Here is a 12,036-nt window from a genome sequence, read left to right as displayed (position 1 = left end):
AAAAACATACAAACCACTGAGTCTGGATGGCATCCACACAAGAGTAGTTAAAGAACTCAAATGTGAAATTATTATAAAAATACGTAACTTGTCTCTAAGATCAGCCTCCATACCTGAATTGGAAAGTGACCAATATAACATCAATTATTGAAAAGGGATCCAAAGGGAATCTGGGAATTTACAAGCTGATTGCCTTAACATCTGTCCAGGAAAACTGGTGAAAAGCATTCTTAAAGAAGAATGAGTAAGCATGTAGAAGAGTAAGCCTTGCTCCTCCAAGAGCGAGTCCTGTCAGATGAACCAGTTTCCATCCCATTTACACAATGCTGTACATCCACAGTAGACCAGTAATCTTCCCCTTTGTCTCCCCAGTAACATGAAGGCTGAAGCTGAGGCTCATGTTGCTGGGAAACTCATATCATTTTTATTGGGTGAGCGTGTTCAGTACAAGGTTGCATTGCATGCCAAAGCGGAGTCTGCTCATCCAAGGAAGCAGGAAAGGAGTTGGCAGTGGACGCCTGCGCAGGGTGAGAGGTCCTGTGGAAGGGCTCATCCCCTCTGGAGTCCAGGTTAGCGAGACCCTAGGACAGGAGAGAAATCAGGTGTCAGCAGGCTGCTTGTTCCAGATCCCTCGCAGGATCCCTGACTGGACATGGAGATCCTGAGCACAAAAAAGGGGAAGCTATATCGCGGGGTGCCCTCTGTCCAAATGATGATGCACACAAACACGAGCCTTCCCAACACTCTGCTGCCATCTTTCCAGCTGGCTCAGGCAATGCCACCCTGGGTGCCCTTTGCTACCATTAGCTGGCCATATCTCCAGCATTCATTTACAAAGATAAATAAGGGCTGCTCTAGCCCTTGGAGAACCTGAGATACGCAGCAAAATGTGCAGACAGCACTCTGTCCAATGGTTTTCTGAAAAACAAGCCTCCCATCATCTTTAACCAATGAGTGAAGTCACAGATCGCTTAGAACATGTCAGGCTACTGTGCCTAACTTCGTTCCTTCTGCCACGCTGGTGGTGGTCCTGCTCTGAGGGATGGGCTTGGTACCCAATGGCTTCTCTTACCTCTCAAGGCTTTTGTGCAAACGTGGCCACAACCATTGCTGCAGCACTTTTCCCCAGGGCCACAAGAGAAATCGTTGCTACAGAGTTCCACACATATCCCAGGACCAGTGGTCCGGGGGCACCTTCCGGGACGCACTGAAAGAGACACAGGTTATTCCCATGCTAGGATGCTCTCCTGAGGCTTTGCTTTTCCACAAGTAGCTGGGAGTGGGATGGAACAGGGAGCTCCACATAGCACTTTAGAAGAACCCCATATTAGCAGCAACACCCTTCCCCATGGCTCAGAGCTGCGTATGAGGTTTACTCGCAATAAGTCCTCTAGCACATTCAGCTAAACGTGCATAGCTTCTAGATTCATCCTGTTTTATTGCTTCCTGTTAATTCTGGCTGTGGGTTTTGCAATGAAGGGGCTGTTAATGGACTACCTTAATTGCCCCAATGTCAGTTTCTGTTCCCACCTGGGGAGAGGGGGGAATGCTGGGACTTTAACTATTGCTTATCTGACCTTGTATGTAACTTGAAATAGCTTAATAGCAAGCAGGATGTATAAATAAGAAAGCAGCTTGGCACCCAATGGCTTCTCTTACCTCCCAAGACTTTTCTGCAAACACGGCCACAACCATTGCTGCAGCACTTTTCCCCAGGGCCACAAGAGAAATCGTTGCTACAGCCTAACACGCAGGTCCCAGGACCAGTGGTCCGGGGGCAGGTTCCAGGACGCACTGAAAGAGACACAGGTTATTCCCACGCTAGGATGCTCTCCTGAGGCTTTGCTTTTCCATAAGTAGCTGGGAGTGGGATGGAACAGAGAGCTCCACATGGCACATTAGAAGAACCCTATATTAGCAGCAACACCCTTCCCCATGGCTCAGAGCTCTGTATGAGTTTTACTCACAAGGAAGTCCTCTAGCAAATTCAGCCAAACATTCATGGCTTGTAGATTCATCCTGTTTTATTGCTTCCTGTTAATTATGGCTGTGGGTTTTGCAATGAAGGGGCTGTTAATGGACTACCTTAATGGCCCCAATGTCAGTTTCTGTTCCCACCTGGGCAGAGGGGGAAATGCTGGGACTTTAACTGTTGCTTTTCTGGCCTCATTTATAACATGAAATAGCAAGCAGTTTCAATAATTAGGAAAACAGCTTGGCACCCAATGGCTTCTCTTACCTCCCAAGACTTTTGTGCAAACGTGGCCACAACCATTGCTGCAGCACTTTTCCCCAGGGCCACAATAGAAATCGTTGCTACAGCGTTCCACACATATCCCCACTCCGGTGGGCCGGGGGCAGGTTCCAGGACGCACTGAAAGAGACACAGGTTATTCCCACACTAGGATGCTCTCCTGAGGCTTCGCTTTTCCACAAAAAGCAAAGAAAGGAGGAAAACGCAAACCTTCAGGCAGAAAATGACCACTTGAAGCAGCAACATGATCACAAAGGACTCTCTCCACGGCCATCCCCACCTGAGATGATGCCCGTTTCCCCTCAGAGTCCACGAGATGCTGAACTCATTGCAGAAGCCAAACTACTTTGTCAGCACAAAGGCCGTCTAGAAGCCAGGATGCAAATCCTGGAGGATCACTACAAACAGCTGGAATCACAGCTGCACAGGTTGAAGCAGCTACTGGAACAGCCTCAAGTGATGCCAAGGTGAATGGTACCACTCAGTCTTCTCCTCCTACCTCGTTACAGAGGCCAGATAGTAATGAGCCAATGCTTCTCCGTGTAGTTGGCAGTCAGACTTCAGAATCTATGGGTGAGAATGATCTGCTCAGTCCTCCCCAGGACACAAGGACGGGGTTAGAAGAGGTCATGGAACAGCTCAACAATTCTTTCCCAAGTACAAGAGGCCACGATGTAGGCAGCCTCTTCCATGTGGCAGATGACTTGGGACGAGCAATGGAAACCTCAGTGACCATGATGAGGTATCTTTTCCACCTCCTAACAAGTAGAAATGAAGTCTTATAGGAATTTATCCAGCTAGTTTATTGATTGTAAGTCACTTTGGGTTCACTTTCGTGAAGAAAATTGACTAACAAATTAAGTAAATAAATAAATACATAATAAGTAGCTGGATCTATAAATAGGAAAACAGTTTGGCACCCAATGGCTTCTCTTACCTCCCAAGACGTTTGTGCAAACGTGGCCGCAACCATAGCTGCAGCACTTTTCCCCAAGAGAAATTGTTGCTACAGCCTGACATGCAGATCCCAGCACCGGTGGGCCAGGGGCTCTTTGCTACCATTAGCTGGCCCATATCTCCGCTTCCATTTACAAAAGTAAATAAGGGCTGCTGTAGCCCTTGGAGAGCCTGAGATATGCAGCAAAATGTGCAGTCAGCATTCTGTCCAATGGTTTCATGAAAAACAAGCCTCCCATCTTCCGTCACCTTTAGCCGATGAGAGAAGTCATTGGCTAATGACTTAGAACACGTCAGCCTCCTGCACAACTTCGTTCCTTCTGCCACGCTGGTGGTGGTCCTGCTCTGAGGGATGGGCTTGGTACCCAATGGCTTCTATTACCTCCTAAGACTTTTTTAATAAGGATATTAAGGTTTTAGAAACTCAGTTGTGGAAAGATCCTTCCATGCCTTCTCCACCCCAAGATTATGTACCTAGAATAATCAAATGGCCATAGCTCGCGTGAATTCTGTAACTATCATTCATATTATTTCTAACCTTGTTATACAATTCAGCCAAAGGAAGAAATTAGCAACCTATTTTATCAAGATAAATGTACTATAGTATCAGGCAACCCAATCATTTGCATGTTTACTCATAAGCAAGCCCCACTGTGATCTATGAAGCTTACTCCCAAGTAAACCAAGTTAGCTTTAACATGTTGGTGTTGCTGCCTTCCTTGCTGAGAAAATTGTTTCCTTGTTCACCCCTTCCACAGCAGCAGAAGCATCCATTCCCCACAGGGAGCAGATTAAGGCTGCAATCCAGTGCGTGTCTACTCAGAAGTAAGGTCCATTGGGTTCAATGGACCGTACTCCCAGGTAAGTGTGTATTAGATTGCAGCCTATGTTTCTTAACAAGAGAGAGAGAGAATTTTGGCTGGGCAGAGTTTGACAGAGAAGGAAAGACATTGCTTGAATAATCTGTTGCTCATATCAATACTTGGCACAGTCCTTCACCAAAATGGAGACAATAGTCAAGAAATCAGAAGAAGGCTAGGACTTTGGAAGGCAGCTGTGAGAGAACTAGGAAAGGTCCTCAAATGCAAAGATGTGTCACTGAACACCAAAGTCAGGATCATTCAGACCATGGTATTCCCGATCTCTATGTAAAGTTGGACAGTGAAAAAAGCAGATAAGAGAGAAATCAACTCATTTGAAATGTGGTGTTGGAGGAGAGCTTTGCGGATACCATGGACCGTGAAAAAGACCAATAATTGGGTGTTAGAACAAATTAAACCAGAACTATCACTAGAAGCTAAAATGATGAAACTGAGGTTATCATAGTTTGGACACATCATGAGAAGACATGATTCACTAGAAAAGACAATAATGCTCAGGTCCTCCTCCGTGCCTGAGGACTGGAAAGTGGCAAATGTAACACCAATATTCAAAAAGGGATCCAGAGGGGATCCCGGGAATTACAGGCCAGTTAGCTTAACTTCTCTCCCTGGAAAACTGGTAGAAAGTATTATTAAAGCTAGATTAACTAAGCACATAGAAGAACAAGCCTTGCTGAAGCAGAGCCAGCATGGCTTCTGCAAGGGAAAGTCCTGTCTCAGTAACCTATTAGAATTCTTTGGAGTGTCAACAAGCATATAGATAGAGGTGATCCAGTAGACATAGTGTACTTAGACTTTCAAAAAGCGTTTGACAAGGTACCTCACCAAAGACTTCTGAGGAAGCTTAGCAGTCATGGAATAAGAAGAGAGGTCCTCTTGTGGATAAGGAATTGGTTAAGAAGCAGAAAGCAGAGAGTAGGAATAAACAGACAGTTCTCCCAATGGAGGGCTGTAGAAAGTGGAGTCCCTCAAGGATCGGTATTGGGACCTGTACTTTTCAACTTATTTATTATTTATTTATTTATTTATTAAATTTATATACCGCCCGACTAGCGATAGCTCTCTGGGCGGTGAACATAAAATAGTATAAAAATACAATGAATAACAAAATAATATTAAAATACAATCAACAATACAATAAACATTTTTAAAATTAGATCAACTTGTTCATTAATGACCTAGAATTAGGAGTGAGCAGTGAAGTGGCCACGTTTGCTGACGACACTAAATTGTTCAGGGTTGTTAAAACAAAGAAGGATTGTGAAGAGCTCCAAAAAGATCTCTCCAAACTGAGTGAATGGGCGGAAAAATGGCAAATGCAATTCAATATAAACAAGTGTAAAATTATGCATATTGGAGCAAAAAATCTGAATTTCACATATACGCTCATGGGGTCTGAACTGGCGATGACCGACCAGGAGAGAGACCTCGGGGTTGTAGTGGACAGCACGATGAAAATGTCGACCCAGTGTGCGGCAGCTGTGAAAAAGGCAAATTCCATGCTAGCGATAATTAGGAAAGGTATTGAAAATAAAACAGCCGATATCATAATGCAGTTGTATAAATCTATGGTGCGGCTGCATTTGGAATACTGTGTACAGTTCTGGTCGCCTCATCTCATAAAGGATATTATAGAGTTGGAAAAGGTTCAGAAGAGGGCAACCAGAATGATCAAGGGGATGGAGCGACTCCCTTATGAGGAAAGGTTGCAGCATTTGGGGCTTTTTAGTTTAGAGAAAAGGCGGGTCAGAGGAGACATGATAGAAGTGTATAAAATTATGCATGGCATTGAGAAAGTGGATAGAGAAAAGTTCTTCTCCCTCTCTCATAATACTAGAACTCGTGGACATTCAAAGAAGCTGAATGTTGGAAGATTCAGGACAGACAAAAGGAAGTACTTCTTTACTCAGCGCATAGTTAAACTATGGAATTTGCTCCCACAAGATGCAGTAATGGCCACCAGCTTGGACGGCTTTAAAAGAAGATTAGACAAATTCATGGAGGACAGGGCTATCAATGGCTACTAGCCGTGATGGCTGTGCTGTGCCACCCTAGTCAGAGGCAGCATGCTTCTGAAAACCAGTTGCCGGAAGCCTCAGGAGGGGAGAGTGTTCTTGCACTCGAGTCCTGCTTGTGGGCTTCCCCCAGGCACCTGGTTGGCCACTGTGAGAACAGGATGCTGGACTAGATGGGCCACTGGCCTGATCCAGCAGGCTCTTCTTATGTTCTTATGTTCTTTTGTTCTTAAAAACAGAAGGGAGTAGAAAAAGAGGAAGGCCAAACAAGAGATGGATTGATTCTGTAAAGGAAGCCACAGACCTGTACAAGATCTGAACAGGGTGGTTCATGAGAGATGCTCTTGGAGGTCGCTGCTTCATAATTACAATAAGCTGTAATTAACTTGAAGGCACATAACACACACACAACAAACTGAGGCAAGAAGCACCCATTTTCCTTCTGCATTTGCAAATTATAATGCTTTGCGTCAGGAATACTTTCAGATGCATGGGGGGAGGGAATCGAAGGGGGGAAGAACTTACAAACTTCTAAAGCCTCTTTAAGAGAGAGAGAGAGAGAGAAAGGGTTCAATTCTTCATCCCTTTCGAATGCTTTGCAACTAATGTGCCCCTCCTCCTCTGCTGAAACTGAACTGATCCATCACCTCTGGGAGGGGGGTGAAAACCCCAAGAAGCAAGCGCAACGTACAATTCCTTCCTAGGCTGCCTGCTCTGAAGTCAAAATGGTCATTCCTGGGGTTGCAACTGCCTTCCACCCTCCCCCTGCAGAATCCCTTCATGCCACCTCTGAGCCACACACTCACACTGCACCGCTACAATTCTGCCACACGGACAAGCACACCGCTACTATGGAGGAGGAGACAGGACACACACCCCTTGGGTACATCCATTCAGCAGAGGCCACAGCAATCTCCTCCTTGGGAGTGCCAGCCCATGGAGAAGGCAAGGAAGAGCCACACTGCAGGGCAAGAGACAGGATGTAGGCTGGGGGGGCAAATATCTGCTTAATTCCACACACACCCCGGAATTAAGCAGATTTTCCACCAGCTTCTGCCCACAACCTGCCCCTTGCCCCGCAGTGCTGCTCCACCTGCTCCTCCTCTTCCTCCTCCACCTGCTTGGAGAAACTTTGCAGATGGTTTGGCCGGATGGTTTGGCTGGGGAGCCCCCTCCCCTCCCGCCTCCTCCTTCGCCCTGGTGTGTGTGAGAGAGTGTGGGTGATGGATTGAGGGCAGCTGGCAATGGGACAGTGGTGAAAAAGTAGGGATAAAACGTCCCCTCTCCAAAGCAGCGGAATATCCTTGGTGGGTTTCCTTGCAGAAAGGGTAAATCCAGGTTATATGGGGGCAGGGGATACGGGAGGCATTCTGATGTTGGCAGCCTCATGAGAAGAGCCAATATCGCAATAAACATCCACCTAGAGGCACCCTTAGAGCCATATAAGACCCTTCCCCTTGTGGGAAGCGGCAGGACCTGAGGAACAGAAGAGAGCAAGGGCTGAAAAGTATGGCCTGTGAGAGCTCTTTGTTCCTTGATCCCACAATTTTTGGATCAGGTGTGGGAAGGAGGACAGGTGGAGCATGCTGGGAATCTGGAGTCGCTGCTCGCTGACTGCCTTGGTGCATTGAACAGGGGCCTTCTGCACTTCCTAAATATCGGTCACCGGCTGAGCAGTCCTCTGGACTCTCCAGAGCAAATGTGCAATAAACAAGCCGCTACAATTTGTAGGCATCTGGCTTGGCTGCGGAGGACATGTGAAAAAGACCTGTCGTCTGGAAACCTATGTCCTCACTGTGGGAGGCTGTGTGGATCCAGAACTGGCCTCCACAGTCACTTAAGGACCCACCGTTAAAGACCTTATCTTGGAAGACAATCTTACTCTCGCCAACGAATGGATGAATGAATCTGCACTTACGAGATTCGACAGGTGCCCAATCCCTTGACTTTCCGGAAACAAGTGAAGGTGCTTTTCTTCCAATGTGCTTTCCCAGCCAGATGAAAAAGCCTCTGCCCTGAGTGTTTATTTTGTATCGTTTTTGTTATGTTTTCTTTTAAATATATCTGCTGTTGTTTTTAACTCTTTTTTTGCTGTCCATCGCCTTGAGCCAATAGTGTAAAAGGTGATTAATAAAATAATGATGATAATAGAATCACTGAAGTACTAGCTATAGTAATATATTAGTCTAGTGAATTTAAAATCTATAAGATCTCCAGAGTGTGACTTGTTTGGCTAAGGTGATGAAATTTGATTTGTGTTTATTGTTGTGCCTTAAGTGTGATTTTTGATGAATGTAGTAGTGGATGTATTCTAATCTAATTTAAAATCGTCATCACCATCATCACAAGCTCCCAGCAAGACTCAGCAACAGGATGCAAAAAAGGCCAATGTGCGCTTAGGCTCCATTAATAGAGCCATTGCTTCCAAGTCACGGGAATTAGTCATAGCTCCTATTTCCATGAATCAGACTTCACCTGGAGTGAAGGAGGTAGACAAATCGGAACAGGGAAAAGCAGTGCAGAGGGCTCTGGGCACAGAAAGCAAGTTGTGTTAGGAACGCTTCTTAGACTCGCAGAGAAAAACGAGAGAGGGAGGGTGGCCTGTGCTTCCTCCTCCTTACCTCTTTGTCCAGCTGCAGAGGGCAGCTCAGCCCAGATGGTGAGGAGCCCCACGAGGAGGAGGAGGAGGAGGGACCCGGCCTTCATGGTGCTGCTCCTTGCCAAAGAGTCTGAGCACCACGGCTGACCTGGGCCAAGATTTAAAGCCTCCTTCAGAGAAGGTTGAGCAAGAGGGAACTTCGCCAGCAGAGGTGACAGTTGGGTTTCATCACTCTGAGCCGGAGCTGGTGGGTGTCATCTTCGAAATTGGAGGCAAAACCTGCTTGTCGCTGGGCTGACGCTACTCATACTGCTCCACCTGCCAGGTGAAGGTGGTGGCCTCTCCTCCTCTTGCCCCTTTCCCAGATCTTGCATTGCACACTGTTGAGCAGAGGCTCGGCCCTTGTGCAGGTGAGTGGCCCCTACAAGTGGTTGCAACAGACTTCCTTTCATGCACAACTGGTGGGGGAAGAGTGTTGTGCAGACTTTTCAGACCCATCTCATCCCCTTATATGGACTTGTGCAGAGGCCACTAATCCCCTCTATCTGACACTTAGAGGACAGGAATCAGCCTATCTACAGGCTGATTCTACCAAATATAGACCACCCAATCACGGAGAAGACGAGGAAGCAAAGCAAATTGCCGATGTTTCGAGGAGGCATGATGTAGTAGTAATGGGGGACTGCAATTGCCCCCATATCTGTTGGGAGACAAATTCTGCCAAACACAAAGTGGAGGAAGCAACTAGAGGATCAGCTCTCCTTGTCTTGATTCTAACCAACAGAGATGACTTGGTGGATGGAGTGGCAGTTGCGGGAACTCTGGGAGGAAATGACCATGTTATGCTTGAGTTCTTGGGTTTAAAGGAAGCAAAAGCTGAGAGTAGCCATACTCGTACCCTGGACTTCAGGAAAGCCGATTTTAATAAACTCAGAACAATGGAAAGTAAAGTTTGTTTGTTTGTTTGTTTGTTTGTTTGTTTGTTTGTTTATTGCACTTGTATACTGCCCCATAGCCAAAGCTCTCTGGGCGGTTTACAGCAATCAAAAACATTAAAACAAATATACAACTTAAAACACATATTTTAAAAAACAATTACAATTTAAAAATTTAAAACAATATAAAACACATGCTAAAATGCCTGGGAGAAGAGGAAAGTCTTGACCTGGCGCCGAAAAGGTAACAGTGTTGGCACCAGGCGCACATCGTCACGGAGATCATTCCATAATTTGGGGCCACCACTGAGAAGGCCCTCTCCCTTGTTGCCATCCTCCGAGCTTCCCTCGGAGTAGGCACCTGGAGGAGAGCCTTTCATCTTGAACGTAGTGTACGGGTGGGTTCGTATCGGGAGAGGCGTTCCATCAGGTACTGTGGTTCCATGGCAAGCAATCCTAATTAGAAAAGGAGCCCAAGATTGGTGGGTGTTTCCAAACAAGGAAATTCTAAGGGCACAATTGGAAACAATTCCATCGAGGAAAAAAGGTGGAAGACAGCAGCAGAAGTACATTCAGCAAAGTTTTACAAAGTGCCCCATGATATTCTGATTAGCAAGCTAACTGAAAATGGGCTGGATGGATCAGGTGGGTCCACAGCTGGCTACAGAATCGTACTCAAAGAGTGGCTCCTTCTCAAACTGAGGGGAGGCAACGAGTGGGGTACCTCAGGGCTCGGTCCTGGGCCCAGAGCTCTTCAACATTTTTATTGAGGACTTGAATGAGGAGGCGCAAGGGATGCTTATCAAATTTGCAGGTGATACAAAATTGGGAGGGATGGCTAATACCTTGGAAGACAGAAACAAAATTCAAAGGGACCTTGATAGGCTGGAGCATTGGGCTGAATACAACAGAATGAAATGTAAGAGGGATATGTGCTGTACCTAGCAAAAAGAAACCAAGTACAGAGCTATAAGATGGGGGATACTTGGCTCAGCAATACTACATACAAGAAGGATCTTGGGATTGTTGTTGATCACAAGCTAGATATGAGCCAACCGTGTGATGTGGCTGCAAAAAAGGCAAATGCTATTTTAGGTAGGGTTAACAGAAGTATAGTTTCCAAATCGCGTGAAGTACTAGTTCCCCTCTATTTGGCACTGGTTAGGCCTCATCTTGAGTGCTGCGTCCAGTTCTGGACACCACACTTTAAGAAGGATGCAGACAAACTGGAACGGGTTCAGAAGAGGCCAGTGAGGATGATCAGGGCTCTTGAAACTAAGCCCTATGAGGAGGGACTGAAAGAACTGGGCATGTTTAGCCTTGAGGAGAGAAGACTGAGGGGAGATATAATAGTACTTTTCAAGTACTTGAAAGGTTGCCACATAAAGGAGGAGAGCCAGGATCTCTTCTCAGTCATCCCAGAGTGCAGGATACGGAATAATGGGCTCAAGTTGCAGGAAGCCAGAATTTGACTGAATATCAGCAAAAACCTCCTAACAGAGCGGTACAACAATGGAACCAATGACCTAGGGAGATGGGCTCTCCAGCACTGGAGGCATTCAAGAGGCAACTGGACAGCCACCTGTTGCAGATTCTTTAATTTGGATTCCTGCCTTGAGCAGGGGGTGGACTCGATGGCCTCATAGGCCCCTTCCAACTGTACTCTTCTATGATTCGAGACAGAATGAGAGAGAATAAATGGATAGTTCTCCCAATGGAAAGATGCAGAGTTCTCTAAGGATCACAGTTGAGACCTGTAGTTTTTAGTTATTTATAAATGATCTAGAGTTAGGGGTGAGCAATCAGGCAAACAAATTTGCAGGAGATAACAAATGGTTAAGGGTGGTTAAAACAAAAAGGGATTGTGAAGATCATTCCAAACGGCATGAACAGGCAGTAAAATGACAAAATCAATGTAAGTAAGTGCAAAGTGGTTCAAACCAGGCAACCCCCCGTTTCACATATACACTCATGGAGCCTCTGCTGCTTATGGCTGACCAGGAACGAGACCTTGGGGTCATAGTGGATAGCTGGATGAAGATGTTGACCCAGTGTGCAGCACCTCTTGTAGGACTAGAATAATATGTGCATTTTCACATAGCTAATAAATCATTTTCTGATTATAGAATCGTGAGACTGTCACAGAACCATAGTTAAAAGCAGTTAGGAACTTACAACACATGTGGAAGTCAAACCTTAGCACATAGAGAATGCTTGGGCAAGAACTCTAAATACAAGGCTGACAAATAACGCCAGGATTTTTAGCAAGGACAGTCTGACAAGTGTCCAAATGAGGAGCCTGCAGGGTGTACTCTGTGTTAGCCGATCACATTTGCTTCGCTGCCTGACACAGCAAGCATGGAACCAGGCGAGGATGATCACCAAGGGGAACATG

The 12,036-nt window shown here is 46.0% G+C and overlaps 1 protein-coding gene across 2 annotated transcripts; it reads right to left on the bottom strand.

Moving 5' to 3' along the window:
* Positions 1-289: 289 nt before the first annotated feature.
* Positions 290-8,840, bottom strand: LOC133386519 (WAP four-disulfide core domain protein 3-like). 2 transcript variants are annotated; one of them, XM_061630175.1, is made up of 5 exons: positions 8,729-8,840; positions 2,240-2,374; positions 1,660-1,794; positions 1,073-1,207; positions 290-581 (listed from the first exon to the last, which is right to left on the bottom strand). In XM_061630175.1, exons 1-5 carry the CDS (start codon positions 8,811-8,813, stop codon positions 571-573), a joined length of 501 nt encoding a protein of 166 aa, XP_061486159.1. In that variant the 5' UTR covers positions 8,814-8,840; the 3' UTR covers positions 290-570. The 2 variants fall into 2 exon arrangements, with proteins under 2 accessions (XP_061486159.1, XP_061486160.1); XM_061630176.1 differs by lacking the exon at positions 8,729-8,840 and adding an exon at positions 2,465-2,586 and having other exon boundaries at positions 291-581.
* Between the last annotated feature and the right edge of the window lie 3,196 nt (positions 8,841-12,036).

Source organism: Rhineura floridana, chromosome 6 (assembly GCF_030035675.1).
Source record: "Rhineura floridana isolate rRhiFlo1 chromosome 6, rRhiFlo1.hap2, whole genome shotgun sequence".
Lineage (NCBI taxonomy): Eukaryota > Metazoa > Chordata > Lepidosauria > Squamata > Rhineuridae > Rhineura > Rhineura floridana.
This window is presented reverse-complemented; position numbering and strand designations above follow the sequence as displayed.

Coding starts and splice junctions, on each gene's coding strand:
- LOC133386519 (XM_061630175.1), bottom strand. CDS start 8,813: ATGAAGGCCGGGTCCCTCCTCCTCCTCCTCCTCGTGGGGCTCCTCACC. Junction 2,375..8,728: donor CTCTGCAGCTGGACAAAGAG/GTAAGGAGGAGG, acceptor TGTCTCTTTCAG/TGCGTCCTGGAACCTGCCCC. Junction 1,208..1,659: donor TTGCAGAAAAGTCTTGGGAG/GTAAGAGAAGCC, acceptor TGTCTCTTTCAG/TGCGTCCCGGAAGGTGCCCC.